This window comes from Nerophis lumbriciformis, linkage group LG33 (assembly GCF_033978685.3).
Source record: "Nerophis lumbriciformis linkage group LG33, RoL_Nlum_v2.1, whole genome shotgun sequence".
Taxonomy (NCBI): Eukaryota; Metazoa; Chordata; class Actinopteri; order Syngnathiformes; family Syngnathidae; genus Nerophis; species Nerophis lumbriciformis.
Window position 1 is genome coordinate 2,456,627 of NC_084580.2, and position 20,365 is coordinate 2,476,991.

The 20,365-nt window shown below is 38.5% G+C and overlaps 2 protein-coding genes across 3 annotated transcripts; both read right to left on the minus strand.

Moving 5' to 3' along the window:
* Positions 1-505: 505 nt before the first annotated feature.
* lg33h22orf39 (linkage group 33 C22orf39 homolog) lies at positions 506-4,705 on the minus strand. The gene is made up of 3 exons (XM_061928746.1): positions 4,485-4,705; positions 884-1,051; positions 506-794 (listed from the first exon to the last, which is right to left on the minus strand). Exons 1-3 carry the CDS (start codon positions 4,512-4,514, stop codon positions 663-665), a joined length of 330 nt encoding a protein of 109 aa, XP_061784730.1. The 5' UTR covers positions 4,515-4,705; the 3' UTR covers positions 506-662.
* A 3,203-nt stretch (positions 4,706-7,908) lies between these two features.
* Positions 7,909-20,284, minus strand: ufd1l (ubiquitin recognition factor in ER associated degradation 1). Of its 2 annotated transcripts, none has more exons than XM_061928916.1 (12): positions 20,149-20,284; positions 15,863-15,995; positions 14,570-14,602; positions 14,365-14,486; positions 9,715-9,845; positions 9,572-9,644; positions 9,224-9,292; positions 9,073-9,141; positions 8,954-9,004; positions 8,793-8,881; positions 8,602-8,686; positions 7,909-8,524 (listed from the first exon to the last, which is right to left on the minus strand). In XM_061928916.1, exons 1-12 carry the CDS (start codon positions 20,161-20,163, stop codon positions 8,450-8,452), a joined length of 945 nt encoding a protein of 314 aa, XP_061784900.1. In that variant the 5' UTR covers positions 20,164-20,284; the 3' UTR covers positions 7,909-8,449. The 2 variants fall into 2 exon arrangements, with proteins under 2 accessions (XP_061784900.1, XP_061784901.1); XM_061928917.2 differs by lacking the exon at positions 20,149-20,284 and adding an exon at positions 16,203-16,370.
* Positions 20,285-20,365: the final 81 nt, after the last annotated feature.

Genomic DNA, 20,365 nt, shown 5'->3' on the forward strand with positions numbered 1-20,365 from the left:
AAACCAAAATCATTACTGCTTTCTTCATCTAAGACATGAAACACAAATTTAGGAAGAAACACTAAGGCGAGTTGAGTTCATGAAAAGTTTTACTGCACATAAACATTACCAACTGTTCCCAAACACACAAGTCACTGTGGTTTTTTTTGTCAAGATATAGATAGATGCTGTTTTTTTAACATAGGTAGAGAAAATAACTACCATAGGTGTGGGCCAAAGGGCAAACTAAATAAATACATACAGGGAGGTGCGGGTACCCCTAGAGGTAGTTGTATGGTGTCTCCAGCTAAATGACTGATAACCCTAATGGACCCCTGATGGGTCCATTTGTACTCTCAGTAACATAAACATTGATATTATACATGTGGGCCCATTGATATAAATCCGTTAAATGTAGCTTTGATGTAGCAAGCTACTTTTGCTGTGTAGTTTGCTAAAAGTCTCCAGGATAGCTTCCCCTGTCGCTTGTAGCTTAGCTTATTACATTTTCCACATAGCTTGCCCATCAATGTAAATATTATTTAATGAGCTTTTTTCACATACATTACACAACACCCAAACACAAATACCGTAGTGTTTACCACTTGAAAACGATAACACTCATTTGTCGTGAAATACAATACGATGTGTAATTTACAGTTTTCAGGTTTGTCGTTGAGAGGTCAAGAATCCTGAGGTCTTTCCTGGTTGAGGGGCAAGTGCCAATCGCTTGGCGGCTTTTGCCTCAACTCCCACACCGGGGTGAACTTCCTTTGCTCTGCCACTCTGTCCCTTTCACTCCTCTGCAGTGCTTCCTGCAACACATGTGCATACAAAAATTAATGTGTTTGCGTTTATTCGTGAAGAAAACTTTTGAAGTGAACTTTGATGTATTTAGTCGGACCTTGGCTTCACTGCCTTGGTTTTTCTCCCACACAGTGCAGTTGTTGTAGTCCTCTTTCCACTGCATGCAGGACGGGAAGGTACCGTAAGTGTAGTATTGGTGAAAACGATTCGGCAAGCTTTTACAGTGTTTATATTCATTCAAGTAGTCACTGCAGACTCGGGGTGTCTGCGAAGAGCACAAAGGAAGACATGAGCTGGGAAATATTTGCCTAAGCCAATTTTTCTCAACAAAAGAGAAATATAACCTTGGAGAAAAATCTAACTCAAAAAATGTGTATGCACATAAAACACTTAAAACTTTAGCATCCAGCAAAATAATATGATGTAGTTTAAGAAACTGTTCAAACTACAAGTATTTACAAAGTACAAGCTGGCAGAAGAGTTATGATAAACCTCGAACTGCTTAAAAATAAGATATTATTAATCTCATTAGGTGAATTATAACCGACTTAACTAATTATGAAGATAACTGTTGTAATTCGGAGAAATTGATGTTAATTGTGTACAAATTGAGAACAGGAAGTGAACATATGTGTTAGTAATCGCAATGAAGTAGACAAGAGGTATGACTATATTAAGATTAGTTTATTTCAAAAGGGGACAATGCAATTCCATTAAACACATGGTTAAAAAAAAGCCAGAATTAGCCAGAAGGCTAATTTTCATCTGTAGTACCCTGGCCATGATGTAAAAAAAAGGCAAAGAAAAGAAAGAGAGAGAAAAAGAAAAAAAGCACACAATACATATACGATATAATAAAAAATAAAATACAACATCACAACATAACAATTATCTTAGAATCAAAACAGGCTCATGTTTTAGTGCTGGCAGCTGTAGGCGTGATAAGCCACATTTTCCATTTTTTTGTTTAGGCCTTGTATGTTGTGACCAGTTTAACCTCCTCGGGTACTGAGTTCCACACATTTGCACTCCTTACTGACCAGGCCGACTTACTGAGAGTGCTCCTGCGCAGAGGAATATAACAGTCACCTCGGACAGAGCCTGGAGTGAAACGCTCACGGCTGTTTCTTTGGCTGATGAACTCTGCCAGAGGATCTGGAGCCAATTCATGCAGTACTTTATACGTCAGTTTTAAGCCTGCAAATGTGTGAAGACTGTCCCAGTTTAAAATACTGTACTTTTTAGAATGGCACAGTGATGATAGTGCCAAGGTTTTTATCCATAACTTTAATTGCTTGTTTGTACAATATTTCCAATGTTCTTTTTAAACTGACCAGCCTGAGACCAGCTGGTAAGGCAATAGTTGAAGTGGCTGAAAATCATCGAATGCAAATATTACGCCTATACAGGCTCACCTGCACTGGCTTCCTGTGCACTTAAGATGTGACTTTTAAGGTTTTACTACTTACGTATAAAATACTACACGGTCTAGCTCCATCCTATCTTGCTGATTGTATTGTACCATATGTCCCGGCAAGAAATCTGCGTTCAAATAACTCCGGCTTATTAGTGATTACCAGAGCCCAAAAAAGTCTGCGGGCTATAGAGTGTTTTCTATTCGGGCTCCAGTACTCTGGAATGCCCTCCAGTTAGAGATGCTACCTCAGTAGAAGCATTTAAGTCCCATCTTAAAACTCATTTGTATACTCCAGCCTATAAATAGACCCCCCTTTTAGATCAGTTGATCTGCCGTTTCTTTTCTGCTCTGCCCCCCTCTCCTTCGTGGAGGGGCGGGGGGCACAGGTTTGGTGGCCACGGATGAAGCGCTGGCTGTCCAAAGTCGGGACCCGGGGTGGACCGCTCGCCTGTGCATCGGTTGGGGACATCTCTGCGCTGCTGACCTGTCTCCGCTCGGAATGGTCTCCTGCTGGCCCCACTATGGACTGGACTCTCACTATTATGTTAGATCCACTATGGACTGGACTCTCACAATATTATGCTAGATCCACTCTACGTCCATTGCACCGGTCGCCCAGGGGTGGGAGTCCCCACATCTGCGGTCCCCTCCAAGGTTTCTCATTGTCCCATTGGGTTGAGTTTTTCCTTGCCCTGATGTGGGATCTGAACCGAGGATGTCGTTGTGGCTTGTGCAGCCCTTTGAGACACTCGTGATTTAGGGCAATATAAGTAAACATTGAGTGATTGATTGACTGTTTAAAAGGGTATGTATCAAAATGTCGCTACTAGCAGCAGGAAATGCATTTAATACATTTTAACTGCCATTCTTCTACACATTGGCGCGTTATCGGTCTTTGGTGAGACATTGCTAGATCATAACCAGTGTTGGGACTAACGCGTTACAAAGTAACGCGTTACTGTAACGCCGTTACTATCGGCGGTAACTAGTAATCTAACGCGTTATTTTTTATATTCAGTAACTCCGTTACCGTTACTACATGATGCGTTACTGCGTTATTTTGCGTTATTTTTTATGTAGTATCGGCTAGAAACTGAGAAGATCTGAGTGTCGCTGCTGAAGAGGCGACGAAAAAGAGGCGCGCCGCGCGCTGTCTGTGTGTACGTGTGTGTGTGTGGGGGGGAGGGGGCGTGTCTGTGTCTACTATCAAGACGTCATGGCGAACCCCGAAGCCGAGTTTCTTAAAATGGAGATATTTTCAGTACGTTTCTTTTATCGACCACAAAGAAAAGAACATTTTAGCTGAATGTAAGTTTCAAATATGCTGAAACAGCGACAAAAACAACATGCTTCGACGAAGCTAGTAAAGAGACACACTCACCTCCACCTCCAACAGCGGCTGGATTTTAACGAGGCACTGCACACGTGAAGGTACACACACTCTGTCAATTCTCTTATATACTCTTTCATTTTAAACTTTAAGAGTGTTTGATTATCACATCACTCTAAATGTTTAGACTATAAAGTTCACAAACCTAAAGAGGGATACTAGTGGGCCAGGCTAATATTTCCTTTTCTCTAAACTAAGTGGGGAAATGTGTAGAGTGTTCTGGGCTTCAGACATGATTTTATTTCAGAATTCCTTGAGAAAACGCCTGGTTAGGCTTTATGTATGTAGTGTGTGCCTTTCTTGTTTTACAGCTATGTTGTTATTATGCTGTTTGTTACTTATGTATGTTAAGTTGCAGCTACTTAAAATAGTTTTGTCAATTTGTTCTGGTCTGAAACAAATTGGCCCTTTAAAACATATCTTTGTCTTTGTGTGTTGTATGTAGAGCACATTGCTTAGCAGAGTTCAATGATGCAAATGCATGTCAAGTTGAACAACAGATTGTATTATTCTCCAGTGCAATAACAGTACTAAAATGAAGGCTAAAAGGGCATTAAATGGGGCCTTAAAAAAATTAAAAAATATATATATAAGTAACTAAATAGTTACTTTTCACAGTAACGCATTACTTTTTGGTTTAAGTAACTGAGTTAGTAACTGAGTTACTTTTGAAATAAAGTAACTAGTAACTGTAACTAGTTACTGGTTTTCAGTAACTAACCCAACACTGATCATAACGTAGGTAGCAGTGTTGAGCTATTTCGCAGGACTAGCCAACTTTACCGTGAACATTTTCAACCTAAACTAAGCAACATTTTAGCTCGAGTTTAGAACATTACAAACGACATTTAGTTAAATGCATAAAACTCGTAAGGTCGGTGTTTAATTTACCCTCCAAAAGGTCTTCTGGGGGTTCTCCATTGGTAGCGCTGCTACGTGCAGACGATGGATTCATCCACTTCTGGTTGCTTTTCAACATTAAAGTCAGGTTTCCCGTGATTAGGAGGGTTGCATATGACGTCACATCCGCCTTTTCTTCTTCGCAGCTTTAATTTACACAATGGTCAAGTAGCTAGAGCGTGTCGTTAAAAGATCCGTTTGCTTTTCAACATTAAAGTCAGGTTTTCCGTTATGAGGAGGGTAGCACATGACGTCACGTCCGCTTTTCTTCTTCACAGCTTTAATTCACACGATCGTCAAGCTGCTAGAGCGTATCGTTAAAAGAGTGAGTGTAGAGTTTAAATATAAAATGCCGTATTGCTGTTGTGTTATTGGGTGTTACAGTCGTTCAAATAAAGAGATAGGAAATAGCTTTCATATAGTCCCGAAAAAAGTGGTTCATAAAGGTAATGAAGTCAGGAAAAAACGAAAGTGCGTCGAAGGAAATATCACTTTCATCCTCTTGTGCAATTGTGTCTGCAGCGATAATTTTGTAAAATTTTTGTTTGAACTTTTTGATTTGTTTGAATAACTTTCTGTGATACAATCGACTTATATTAGTAGTGTTCGATAGCCGAAGTAAACATAAATAAATGACAATAGATCGCATTTGTTTCGTTCTTTTGTGGTTGCTATACCTAAATGTAACTACGAAGACCTGGTTGTGCAAGTAAACGTCATGTTAAGTCCTAGTAATAAATATCCTATTGTTGGTCCAATCCACCGTATTGTTGTCGATTTTGATAACAGAAACTACAAGCTTAGTTGTTGTGCAGGAAGGCCACATTATAGCGTCTTTGGTGATATTTGTTAATATCAATAACATATCCTTAATAGTATTAATGAAGTAGATGAATACATCTGTGGTATGCTCAACATATACTGAATCTTGATATCGCTAGGAAACATTGCTGAACAACAGGGACATATATACTAGGGCTGCGAATCTTTGGGTGTCCCACGATTCGATTCAATATCGATTCTAGGGGTCACGATTCGATTATAAATCGATATTTTTTCTCTCTCGATTCAACGCGATTCTCGATTAAAAAACGATATATTTCCGATTCAAAACGATTCTCTACATAGGATTTCAGCAGGATCTACCCCAGTCTGCTGACATGCAAGCAGAGCAGTAGATGTTTGTAAAAAAGCTTTTATAATTGTAAAGGACAATGTTTTATCAACTGATTGCAATAATAAAGTAAATTTGTTTCAACTATTAAATGAACCAAAAATATGACTTATTTTATCTTTGTGAAAATATTGGACACAGTGTGTTGTCAAGCTTATGAGTTGCGATGCAAGTGTAAGCCACTGTGACACTATTGTTTTTTTGTTGTTTTTTTTAATAAATGTCTAATGATAATGTCAATGAGGGATCTTTAATCACTGCTATGTTGAAATTGTAACTAATATTGATACTGTTGTTGATAATATTCATTTTTGTTTGACTACTTTTGGTTTGTTCTGTGTCGTGTTTGTGTCTCCTCTCAATTGCTCTGTTTATTGCTGTTCTGAGTGTTGCTGGGCCGGGTTTGGTTTTGGAATTGGATTGCATTGTTATGGTATTGCTGTGTATTGTTTTGTTGGATTGATTAATTAAAAAAATAAAATAAAATAAAAATAATAATTAAAAATCAATTTTTGAAAAATGAGAATCGATACTGAATTGCGATTTGAATTCGAATCGAATTTTTCCCCCACCCGTAATATATACAGCTAAATAATGCAATAAAATATGAACTTCACATAAAAACAACTGCAAACATGAATTGGAGACAGGACTAATAATTGTAGCAGGAAATCCACTTAAAATGTATCCTTTTTCTCATTATAGTCACGATCACAGCAGAACAGCCCTCGTTATGTCAATCAAATACGGTACTTAGCAATGCACGGATCCAACTTTTGTCTTTCACAGATTAATGCTTCATTTGTTGACCCCTCAAAATTAAATACATGATGTGCCTCCAATCTTTTCTTCTATAAATACCGTGAGTGTCAATAGTGACGTACGGTAGCAGTAACCTAGCTCTTGGTAATGATAAATGGTTTAAATATTTTAAAAATATATTTTTCTTAACCCTTGAGTAATGTTCATATTGTTGTTACTCAGCCAGTGTTTGTGGGTCTGATGGACCCGTTGCAATTTGTGACTTTTAATCAAACACTTTTATGTTAAAATACTGAACAGATGTTTACCATATCCCAATAAACATCTGTTCAGTATTTTAACATACAAGTGTTTGACTTACCTTATCCCAATAAACATCTGTCCAGTATTTTAACATAAAAGTGTTTGACTGTGAGGCATTAAAAGCCACAAAATGCAACGGGTCCATCAGAGCCACAAACACTGGCTGAGTAACAACAATATGAACGTTGCATGGAAATTTCTCTGCCAGTTTCTGCATCCCACAGGGATTCTTCTTCTGTGTTTCTGCACCTGCGGTTCCCACACAAGGTTGCAACATTGTTTGTCAACACAGTCTGCTCTCATTTTCTCACACATTTGACCCTCTGATGTTCTGTGTACCTACACTCTGTCCTCCTCCTATCTAGGCCTGCTGTGTGTGCTTGTGTGGTACACAAAACATCAATTTCCACACTTCTATTAGCCCCTGGTCCAGTGAACCCAGATATCTTATATGTAATAGAAATGTGTAGGGGGGGTGTATGGTCTGTGGTCATTAAATATGTATTCTGATATATGTTCTTCACACAAAATGAGCCAAAGCCAGTGAGTCTCTGTTTGAAAAATTAATTGTATCATTTTTCTTTTAATAAAAATCGAAAACGGGTCCCACAGACCCGAACACCACACAAGGGTGGTGTAATAATGTAAATATCCACTCTAACCCATTTTAAATATTTTGTCACGATCAGTTTTATAGTTGCCTCTTTTAAACCTTTCAAAATTAGCCTAAATCTGCACGTATGCAGGTAAACAAACAGCCTAATGGGGTTTAAAACCATCACCTGAAATCCAGAAGTGCCCGGATGTGTCTCTTGGTCACGTGATTGCAACACACCTATGGTTTGTCACACAACACACGTGTCAAGGCAATGGGTCTTGTGGCATTTTACAGTTTGAACAGAGAACACAAGAATAAAGAAATATGAACTAAAGAACAAGGCAGTCTTGAGATCAGTCTTATTTTTGTTAGGCATAACATCCAGGAAAAACAACTTGTGGGGTATCAACGTGTACTATATATTGGGGTATCAACGTGTACTATATATTGAGAAACTGTCACAACATTGCAAAAATACTGTTATTTTAACAGTTGAATATAAACACACCAGTGTACCTGCTATGTATGGACATGTTTTATTTTTTATGGTGTGCTTAATGGACAACACAAACAACCAATTTTGTTGGAACAATCATTTATTTATCTATAAATAATCCAAATAATCCCTACAATGTCTCAGAAAAAAAACATTTTGCCATTATTATCAAAAAACTAGGTCAACAAATTTTGCAACCATTTTCTTACAATAATAAGTCATAACGGGAACAGCATGTTGGAAGTGGAATGATTTTTCCCCCCAAATTAATAATTATAATAAAATTAGGTCAAGTAAACTTTCAAATCCAATAATGATGCTTCATAAATTAACCTTGGTCATGTTTTGCTATAAGAATCCAAACCAAGCACTGGCTGCAATTTATGGATCTTTCATTGAGCAGAAATATGACTGCCAGTTTTAACACGGCATTTAGCCCAACTCCACAGAACTGCAATTTCAAAAGTGATGGGAACACAACATCCCTGTGCACCTGAAAGAATGCTTTCCCTCTACAAGTGTAAGTGACAATATATATGTGTGTGTGTGTGTGTGTGTGTGTGTGTGTGTGTGTGTGTGTGTGTGAGTGCACGCGCATTTGAATGAAGTCCTGTTGGAACTCATCATGGCTTTCTTCCTTTCTTGCGTAATAATTGTCCTTCTCCGGAAAAGGCGATGAATCTGTTCATGGCGTCATCCTGAGAAAAATAGTTTTAACAGCGGAACGTGATGACATTAATGGTATTTTAGGGAAATATTAAACACATGGACTTACATCATCAAGCATTTTCCTAGGCTGTGGCCTTGAGTTTCTGATGAAGGTGATTCTGCCGACTTTGAACTCATAGTTGGGAATACCTCTGTATGGCAAGATAAAAACAAAAAAAATGTCTAGCTATCTTTTTATACAGCGCCTGTATTCGCTTGTGTAAGTGGAAGGTAAATAATGAACATGTTTTATTTAACCTTTTAATGTCGTTGGCGGTCAGAGGAAATGGGCTGGGCTCAATCCCTTTCGTTTTACCATCCAAACGATTGCCAGAGCCGGTGAAAGCCTGTAGAGTCGACTCAGTGTGATCACATAACTACATGAAGACATCTCACCCTCATTGTTAACAACTACTTACTCTGAATCCTAGATCCATGTCAAAGTAACTGCTTGGATCTGCCTCTTCCTCCTGTATGGATAAAACAATCGATGAGGAGCTCAGAACAGAAAAATACATGTTTTAAACGTGGTCCTCACGGTTGGTTCTTCGTGGTTCTGAGGCCGGCGCTCAGGCTCTTTGTAACCCAACGGAGCGTCAAAATCCACCTGTGTGAGTGATGACACCAATATTGAAGTATTACATGTGGCACCACATTGAAAAAAATACTGCACATGGAGAAATACTTACATTCATGTCACACTCAATAATGGATACTGCTTTATCAGGCTTGGTCTCCATTACTCGCAGCTCATAAATCTGAAATAAGTTTGTTCTTGTTAGTGGTCAGGCTTCAAAAAGGCCACTCATATTTCAGCAGCCATTTTTCAAATTATATCTTCCCTAGGGACAATGATTTAGAAATGAAACTTGGATATACTTCAGAGTAGTCAGTGTACAGTTGGTACAGTAGCAAAGATTTACTATCCACTGAAAATGACTAAGAACACGGTCATTATTGTGTAAAAAGCAGGTGTGGTGGCGGTAACGTCATTGTACAAAAACCACTTAAGCATGTTGGTGAATTCAATGTTCTACCTTTTCATTGTAGTTGATGGCTATGACATCACCAGTGGTCAAGCAGGCAAAGTTCCGCAAAGCATTCTCCAGCCTGAAAAAGAGATGTTACATTATCATGTGACAGAGATCTGTTTTATGTCCCACACAGCTTTTTTCCTTACACTGCTTTTGGGTTTGTAATGTCCAAAAAGTCGGGACTCTGTGGCTGGAACTTTGAGTAGGTGGCCACCATAAGGTTTACACTCTCCACCTGGACCAGACCACCTTCCTCCAGCAGCAGATTCTGCATCATCTGTAGGGGTATGTAGATCATGTCAATATCTTATACTGCCATTGAAAAATATTAGATCTAGTGAAAGGCACACATGTCAACATTTGCATTTGAAAATAAAATACATTTCCTTGAAATAACAGTAACAGGGAAACCAACCCAACCCCGCGGACCAGTATCAAATGGTCCCGTCAACTAATGCTGTTAACATTTCTACATGATGTAGCGTAAAATAATATGGTTTGATTGAGCCACGTGACGCGCGACTTGATGTAAAAAAAATCCACCTTTACCATGAAATGTTTACTTTCCACCCACAGTCTGAATGCTTCTGTATATATGTATATAGTATAATATTTAAACAACACATTCAGAACATTTGTTCTCAGGACTGGACTGTGCACCTTACCTCCTTTTGCACTATTTTTCTTTTCTTTCCTTCCTATGTTTTGCATATTTGTAGACTGTCGCACTGATACTGGAGTTGCTTTTAATCTCATTGTACTTGTGTATAGTGACAATAAAAGGCATTCTATTATATGCTATTCTATTCTAAAGCATCACTATCTATTACTTATAATAAAAAATTTTAAAAAGTACTGGCCCTACGATGAGGTGGCAACTTGTCCAGAGGGCAGAAGTGTGATTTCAACTTAATGAAAATGCTTTAGATTTGTAGCAAAAGGCGTGAAACAAGTGACTGCCACTGCAAAATTTATTTTAAAAGGCAGCAGCACAACAAAGTTATTGCAGCATCCGAACAGCATCGAACTGAGGGGAAACGCAACCCTTTACAAGACTGCAAGAACAACAAATTCCACCTAATAGGCAGCTTACTGTGGTGAAATAATTTACACAAGGTACTATGTACAGTATGATTAGAAAGGAAAACAATGCACAGAACGATTACTACGCAGGAGTGCAGCTGCAAAACTCTCGTGGAATTATATAGCATTTAAACATCAATATAGTGATATTTTACATGTGCAATGAAATGTCTTTAACATCAGTACACACTACACAGGAACCCAGGATACTTCAAGGAAAAGTCTGTGTTTATCCACCAACTAAAAATACAGAGTCATCTCAATGTTTTACCTGATTATTTGCATGCAATGTACAATACTACAATTTTATTTACAGTAATCTTTAATTTAAAACATAAGTTTTAGGTTTGCATTTTATTCATCTGATTAAATTGTATTACTACTTAATGATTATTGGTATCTTTATTGATTGATTTATTGATTTGCATGCAATGTTACATTTTTGTTTACAGAAGTATTTTTATCAAGACAGAAGTTTTAAGTTTGCACTTCATTAATCTCAATGTTGATGCATGCAATGTACAACGCTTAGGGGTGTAACGGTACACAAAAATGTCGGTTCGGTACGTACCTTGGTTTAGAGGTCACGGTTTGGTTCATTTTCGGTACAGTAAGAAAACAACAAAATATACATTTTTTGGTTATTTATTTACCAAATTTGTAAACAATGGCTTTATCCTTTTAACATTGGGAACACTATAATAATTCTGCCCACGTTAATCAACATTAAACTGCCTCAAGTTGTTGCTCAGATTAAATAAAATGACAAAACGTTTCTTCTACATATAAAAAGTGCAACATTAAACAGTTTCAAGTCAACTCATCATGCTTAATTTATTACAGCATTTGGGAAGCCTGTAGTTGATTTTTATTATGTAAATGTTATATTTTTATCAACATGTAATAGCAGGGACCCTGCCATTCAAAACTAGGCTGCTCCATTACTAATGATTAATGTAACTATAGCTGAAAAATAGTACAATAGCAATAGGAGAGACTATTCATCCCTGAACACCATGGAGTTCATGTAGGCTTTATGTTGCAGTTACATTATTATATCAACTATCAGAGACAGAAACTCTTCATTTAACATAATGTCCTTTTTTGCTGCTTCAACACAGCTCAATCACCACAGAAAAAGGTACCGTATTTTCCGCACTATAAGGCGCACCGGATTATTAGCCGCACCTTCTATGAATTACATATTTCATAATTTTGTCCACCAATAAGCCGCCCCGGACTAAAAGCCGCGCCTACGCTGCGCTAAAGTGAATGTCAAAAAAACGCTGCGCTAAAGTGAATGTCAAAAAAACAGTCAGATAGTTCAGTCAAACTTTAATAATATATTGAAAACCAGCGTTCTAACAACTCTGTCCCAAAATGTACGCAAATGTGCAATCACAAACATAGTAAAATTCAAAATGGTGTAGAGCAATAAATAGCAACATAATGTTGCTCGAACGTTAATGTCACAACACACAAAATAAACATAGCGCTCACCTTCTGAAGTTATTCTTCATTCGTAAATCCTTCGAATTCTTCGTCTTCGGTGTCCGAATTGAAAAGTTGCGCAAGCGTGGGATCCAAAAATGGCCGGCTCCGCCTCGTCGAAGTCATCGGATTCAGTGTCGCTGTTGTTGTGCAGCAGTTCTGTGAATCCTGCCTTCCGGAAAGCTCGGACCACAGTTGTGACCGAAACTATCTGCCCAGGCATTTACGATCCACTGGCAGATGTTGGCGTATGTCGACCGGCGCTATCTGCCCGTCTTAGTGAAGGTGTGTTCGCCTTCGGAGCTGTGTGAAAAAAGCCACCCGGCCTCTTCGCGTAAACTTCCCTTAACCACTCGCTCATCTTTTCTTCATCCATCCATCCCTTCGAGTTAGCTTTTATGATGACGCCGGCTGGAAAGGTCTCTTTTGGCAAGGTCTTCCTTTTGAATATCACCATGGGAGGAAGTTTCTGGCCATTAGCATGGCAAGCTAGAACCACAGTGAAGGACGACTTCTCATTCCCTGTGGTGCGAATATTCACCGTACGTGCTCCCGTTCCACAGGAATATCAGTTGCTGTGAAATACGGTAGTAATCCGTGTGCGGATGGAGAGATTGCGTCTTTTTATGAACCGGATCCTTGTCCTTTGTAGGAGCCATTTTGTGGTCTTTACAGATGTAAACAGGAAATGAAACGTACGGTGATATCCGCGCGTTTTTTCTTCTTCTTCCGGGGGCGGGTGGTTGCTTAAAGCGCTTCCTGTTCTATGGGGGCGGGTGCTTTCCTTGGCGGTTGCTTGCGTAGAAGAAGAAGCGCTTCCTGTTCTACCGGGAAAAAAGATGGCGGCTGTTTACCGAAGTTGCGAGATCGAAACTTTATGAAAATTAATCGTAATAAAGCGCACCGGGTTATAAGGCGCACTGTTAGCTTTTGAGAAAATTTGTGGTTTTTAGGTGCGCCTTATAGTGCGGAAAATACGGTAAAGTAAAATGACAGACAGACAGGGCTTTGCTGTTCGTAACACACACACGCACCGCACAATGAGCAAACGTTACGCTAAAAGCGAATTAGCCTTCACCTCAAGCCAGGACTGCGAGCGAGCTGAGCTGCAGTTTATATTTCTAGAAGATCAACGGGCTCATAGTGATGTTACTAGTAGTTGACTGGGAGGTGTTTATTATAATTTGGGGAGAGTCCGCTGCCTGATGCTTACCTGCTAAACGCTAAGCACTGACTACATGCGCTCTGAATACGCACTGCTGATTGGCTGTTACCGCTCTGTTTGCAACCAATCAGATGGTTGTGTGGGTGGGACAATGCTGGGTGCTGTGTACTGACAGAGACAGGCAGAAGGAAGCGGAGCAGCTTGTTAAGACTTTAGCTTAGCTTAATATGTTCGTGTGGAAACTCGTTCGGTACACTTCCGAACGGAACCGAACCCCCTGTACCGAAACGGTTCAATACAAATACACGTACCGTTACACCCCTAACAATGCTACATTTTTGTTTGCATAAGTATTTTATTCAAGCAAGAAGTAGTGCCTCCCAGAGGAAGCTCTTAATTTAGTTATTTGATAATGATTGCATAAAAAGGTAAAATTTATGTGTGGTCTAAAAATAACAACATTATACAAATGAGAATTTTGCTAAGAGTAAGTAAGATGCAGTGTATGCAATATCATTTCAAACTACTAGTTTTGATCAAATAAAAGCAAAACATGTTTTGAATTATTTCTGTCATTTGTATTCATTGGTAGAATTGATCGCTTTGGGGGAGTTTAAGTCCATTTTAAAAGATCGAGATACCAGTTTTCTTGGGAAATGTACTTGCTTTTAAATTGAATTATTACTTAATCGTTTTAACATATTTTTGACCTGTTGTGGTATGACTGCTGTTGTTCTGTTGTATTATCTTGTTGTAATTATTATTGTAACTTTGTTTGTGCCGCCCTCTTTGTCAGGTCGCTCTTGAAAAAGAGATTTTAATTTCAATGGTTAGATAAAGGAAATTGTTTGTTTCTTTAAAAAGAAGGGGGAAAAAATTGGAAACAATTGTAAATCTAATTTTTTAAGCCCAGGCCGAGTTTCTGCCCTACATGGAAGTAAAAAAATATATAGGAACAGAGTTTCTCTGAGAAAACGGGAGGGTTGACAGGTATGCTGGAAGGCTGGAAGGCATATTCCTTTTAAGGTTCAGTTTTCATAACAAATCTGTTTCTCACCCAGTGTGGCAAGTAGCAGATTCCCTCATCGGCCACAAACTCCAGAACCCCACAGTGTGTCATTCGATCTGAGTTCTTGTTGGTCAGCTTGAATAGCATAGGATAGGTGATGTTAAGTCTACCTGTGCAGGTGGACAACACAGGAGAGTAAGGAATTAGGGGGAAAAGGTAATGAGAGAGTTTTTCTGAGAGGATGTGCACTTACTGAGTTGGTCAAGTGCTGAAGGTGGCATTATAACTGAGGGAAACAAATCAGCCAAATTAGTAAGTAAGTACATTTTATTTATAAAGCGCTTTTCACAGATAAAATCACGAAGCGCTGTACAAAACATAGGTAAAGTAAAACAACAATTCAATTTAAAACCACAGGGGCAACATAAAAAGGATACAAAGTGGATTAAAAATGATAGTTAAAAGGTGCATTAACTAAAAGCTTTAATATACCCTAAAGAAGTTTTCAAATGTTTCTTAAAAGTTTCAACACAGTCAAGATCATGAAGGGACTGGTGCAAATTGTTCCAGAGTCTGGGAGCTATGAGGAGTTAGGAGGAATGCCAGGTCTCCACGAGTTTTAAAACAAGTTTTCGAGATCCTTCAGGACCCTGGCCTGAAGACCGCAGGCTGCGCCCTGAAGAGTAGGGGCATAGCAAGTCAGTGATGTACTGATGCAACACACGGAATGTCAGGACTAAAATTTTAAACTCAATGCGGAATTTGACTGGAAGCCAATGAAGACTGGATAAAACGGGGGTGATATGGGCTGTTCTGGGTGCACCGGTCAAAGGTCTGGCAGCTGCATTTTGTACAATCTGAGGTCTCTTTAGCGTTGACTTGTTGAAAAGGGTGAAGAGAGAATTGCAATAGTCAATGCGAGACGAAATGAGCGCGTGAATGATCATTTCGAGATCCAATTTTGACAACAAATTTCTCACTTTAGAAATATTTCTGAGATGATAAAAACAGTTTTTGGTCAGTTGACAGTGACCCTCCAAAGACAATGGACTGATCCAAAGCAACCCCAAGGTTTCTGAGGCTGCTTTTAACAGATGCACCCAGAGCACCAAGGGAGTTCTTGATCAGCGGGATCTTTTTATTAATTATCAGAGTTTCCGTTTTGTTTGAATTTATCTGGAGGAAATTTGAGGACACCCAGTTTTTAATACAGGATACTCAGATAAAAAGTGAAACTCTGAATCATTGAAGGAGTTGAATATCATCTGCATAGAAATGATAAGAAACATTTTGAAAACTACCGATCAACCTCCAAAGCGGGATCAGATACAACAAAAACAAAACAGGCCCCAGAACTGAACCCTGGGCCACACCACATGACAGGTTGGACACAGTGGACATTACATCATTAATAGTTCTCCCATTTATACAAGAAGTAAACCACTGGAGAACTGCACCAGAAAAATTAGAGTGATGAAATGGAAGATGTTTCTTAAGTTTGTTGACAGTTCTACATATTTTATTTTGCAATATTATTCCATCTTACTTTTGCCTCCTTTCTCCACATCAGAGCGGTCATTCGGACCAGCCAGCATCGACACCGAGTAGCAGCGGTACTGGGTGGAAAAGCGGTTCTGAAACCCGCGAGACATTGGGTGGTCGAAGACGTGAAAAGAAAACTGTAAAAGAAAACCCAATGTGTTATGAGCCAGAACATGTCGGAAAGGAATAAACACATGATGGCGGTTTGTTCATGTTAAGTTTCATGATGACGGTGCGTGATTCTTTGTGGTGTTGTTGGCAGCAGCTAGCTCAACAGCGTCGACTTTTTGTTACATTTTGACGGCTTCGTCAGTGGTTGTAGATGAAAGCAAGTGTCACCTTACCATGTCTACGTGTTTGTCTTTGTTCCCTTGAACAAGCCAAAAAAAATTTACAAGCTTCTGTTACGCTATTTTAACATTTACACACGAGCCGTTTCGCTCCTCTCTGTTGTTTTCTGCTCATACCGGAAGTACACTGGATGACGTAGGCGATGACGTTTGTGAATCCAACCAATCGTAATGTCTCATTTAAAACACTTTGATGTAGGCTTTTATAACTAAAATAATTCTGTCGGAATATTCATGACCAACTTTGTGCTTTGTTTTAAAGATGTGCTATTTGGATTTACACTGTATTAAACATTTTTTTTAAAGGAATTTACCTTTGCAACCTCATTATACTATTGGCTAAGTTTTATATTCATAAATGTAAGTTTCTCAATACTAGACTTGTTTGTTGTGCCTTTAAAAAAGAATTAGAACTCTACTTTAAAACACTCTCTACCTCTAACAACCAAAAAGCTGTGAAAACGATGATGCTGTGTTCCAAATGTAAATTATTTACGGAACTTGTGTGAGCCTATACAGCTTTACATTCTGTTAGATATATATTTTTTGGATTCTATTTTAGTTACTTTATTTAGTTTACAACCCCCTGGTGCTGTTTTGTACTGTTATTGAACTGTTTATGTACTTGTTTTGATTATTTTTATTTTTTGATTGTATATAAATGTTGCATATTATAAATAAAGGTTTATAAAATTAAAATAAAAAAATAAATAAATAATAATAATTTTGTCTGTATTTCGACACTACGTGTCGATCGAGAGGGACAAGCAGTAGAAAATGGATGGATGGATAGTCTAAAGCGTGCATTTTCTGTAATTTACAAGAATTGATAATAAAAAACAATGGGGTTGTATGATCCTTGCTGTTGGGGTCAAAGGTCATTATTAGGATTGCTTGTTTTTTTCCGAATAATCCAAGCTACAGATGGCATATACATGGTAAAGACTACAGTACTACTACAAACAAAAGCAAAAATAAAAAAGTATTTTTAAAAAACGAGAGTTATTTTAGAGATTAACGAGGCATTAAACTGCTGATAAATACGATGTAAAATGTAGTTAACAATGAAATCACTTCAATTAAAATGAGTTTAAACTCATTATAAAAACCAATCGTGTTAACTCAAAGCGCTTACAAAACACACAGATCAGTCTTAAAGTTGGGGTACCTAAGTTATATTCTTTCACAAAAAAATCTTATTAGCATCATACAGTATATCTTAGCAGTAATTATTTCTGAAAAAATTGTACGTCTGAATGGGGTGTATGCCTTATAATTAAGTATTTTAGTAAATAAAACCCTGAATGACAAACTTTAAAAAAAAAGTATTTATCTATCTTTGATACTATATATATATATATATATATATATATATATATATATATATACATACACAAACAAGGAACATAATGTGCGAAGGATAACACTAAAATAAAAAAAAAGCAAATAAAAGTATCAGGCAAAACATTTAGATTTTATTTGATGGTGATCGTTTTATAAAAAAAATTAGAACGTAGGTTATCATGGTCCTTTTGTTTTCTTCTTTAATTATTGAGTTATACAAATATCTTAATTCAGAATAAAACAAAAAAATATTTGGTTTGCACGCTTACCCGGAAGACAAACTCATTTGTCTTCCTGTCGGTCAACCCATAGACATCTTCTAAGGGTACGCAGCATCGACCGCTACTGCCTACTGGCGCTGACGAGACGCGGGCCGCCATCTTGGAGTGGTGATCCGCTCCATCCATCCATCCATCCATTTTCTACCGCTTATTCCCTTTGGGGTCGCGGGGGGCGCTGGAGCCTATCTCAGCTCTCCACTCAGTGCAATTCATTTGGCAGGAGCAATGAACTGTCAGCGCATTTAATTCATCTTACCTCACTGAATACCACTGATTTTCACGCGTTTTTTTGTCATACGTTTAGCTATGATAAAGGACACATGTTTTGGCGTGTTTTTTTATTCTTAGTTTGCTTAACAGTAATAGAATATTCTTATATGCTATAAATAACCAGACGTCCGAGATCAAAACTGGGAATATAATCCCAGAGAAGGGGAAAAAAACGGTCATCTATTTTTAAATTCAAGATTAGGTAATATATACATGCGTATATCCTACATAAACAATGTATGAATATATTAGATATCTATATATCTTAGGGATCTATAGACTGTATCTCTGTTGTTGCAGCAGCAGAGAGTTTATTCTATCTTGACACTTTGTATTGATATTTTGTATTACATTCTTCCCTTAAATGACAATGTTTACAGTGATTGTTTTATATGTATTTTTTTATGTATGTCACTTTGGATAAAAACATCTGCCAAATACTTAAACATAAACATATATAAACACCTGAGAGTCTTTATATCAGCTAAAACTACCAATCTGTTTCACTGGATTCAGAATAAAATCAAATTCTGTCTTACAATCTTTATGTTCATCATTTATTTCAACTTTATGTTCTTCAAGTATGACATTTTTAAATGTAATTAATTTCATTGACAAGCAATTCTATTATGGTCATAGTCTTGTTTGCTAGCGGCTACGATTTCAGTACTATTGAAGATCTTTGCTCCTTCTCAAATCTGTGGTAATATTCTTTTCACAAAATAGAACCAATAGTACGTTAATGTTAAATCTTACTTGTGAAAAGTAATCCCCCGATACCTATTTTCAACAGTCCGCTCATTTGAGCAGGAAAACGCTGAACACCATATTTGTTGTCTACCTGTCAACTATCCATCCATCCATCTTCTTCCGCTTATCCGAGGTCGGGTCGCGGGGGCAGCAGCCTAAGCAGGGAAGCCCAGACTTCCCTCTCCCCAGCCACTTCGTCCAGCTCCTCCCGGGGGATCCCGAGGCGTTCCCAGGCCAGCCGGGAGAGATAGTCTTCCCAACGTGTCCTGGGTCTTCCCCATGGTCTCCTACCAGTCGGACATGCCCCAAACACCTCCCTAGGGAGGCGTTCGGGTGGCATCCTGACCAGATGCCCGAACCACCTCATCTGGCTCCTCTACTCTCTATTTTATGCTGCTGCTGTCACATATACTGTATATACTGTAATATTGTACATGGTCATTGGTATATATTGTATGTATGTTATAGACATAATGTATCTATATATATTATTCTGTACACATATTATGTATATATTCGTATATATGTTAGATTTTTTTATCGCTATATTAGTCTATTTATACCTGCATTGTCCTTTCCATCCTTACACTTTCCATCATTGTAACTGAGCTACTGTGTTGAACAATTTCCCTTGTGGATCATTAAAGTTTGTCTAAGTCTAACTGTCAGTTTAGGCTGCTCGCCGGCTCCTCATCACCACTTCAAGGTGGCGGCCGAATTTCTCGCGTCACAGCAGCCAATGCTGTGTCTACTTATAAGACGTCAACCTCTTAAGATCCAATCACAGGATTTAAAGAAAGGAGGGGGGAGCAGAGCCCACGAAGGAGCCTCCTCATTGGCTGACGCAATATATCGTGACGCGCGTGCACTGCGCGGAATTGTTTTCAGTAAAGCACGGCTGCAAAACACCCACATGCGCTGCTAAAAAGAACCAAAAAGAGGAAATCCGAGGAAGAAAAGAAAGACGCTGTACGTCTAAACAAACAAAGAGCCAAAACTCGAATAAATATTGGTCCGGCGTATTCAAGATGGAGGGCATTGCGGGCCAGTCTTGGACTAACTTCGGAAGCGCAAGCGGCTGTTTTCCTTCTAGACAGGTCATCTCGTGTTCCATTTTCCTATATTTGGTGTCTATCTTTTTGCGTGCTGACACGATTGCTGTCCCGTGTATTGTAAGCGGAGACATAGTTTGTGGTTTTGGCATTTAGGATCTTTGCTAAATCTTTGTATAATATATGGTGATATTACAGCTTAGCAACATAAACATTTTATAATTAGAATAAAGAAACACGTACCTGTGACGACGACATTTTCTGCAACAAAATAGGAACTCGGCGATCCTCCGGTACTCTTCAGACTGTCAACAATCTATGCGCGTGCACGTACAGCTCTCGTGCACTTCCTGAGAGGAAGAAACTGGGCGGGACTATTAGTGAGGTGTGCAAACTGGGGGGCGGGATTTACAGTTTGAATTCTGCCTGGTGACACAAAATTCATTTACCCCAAGTTTAA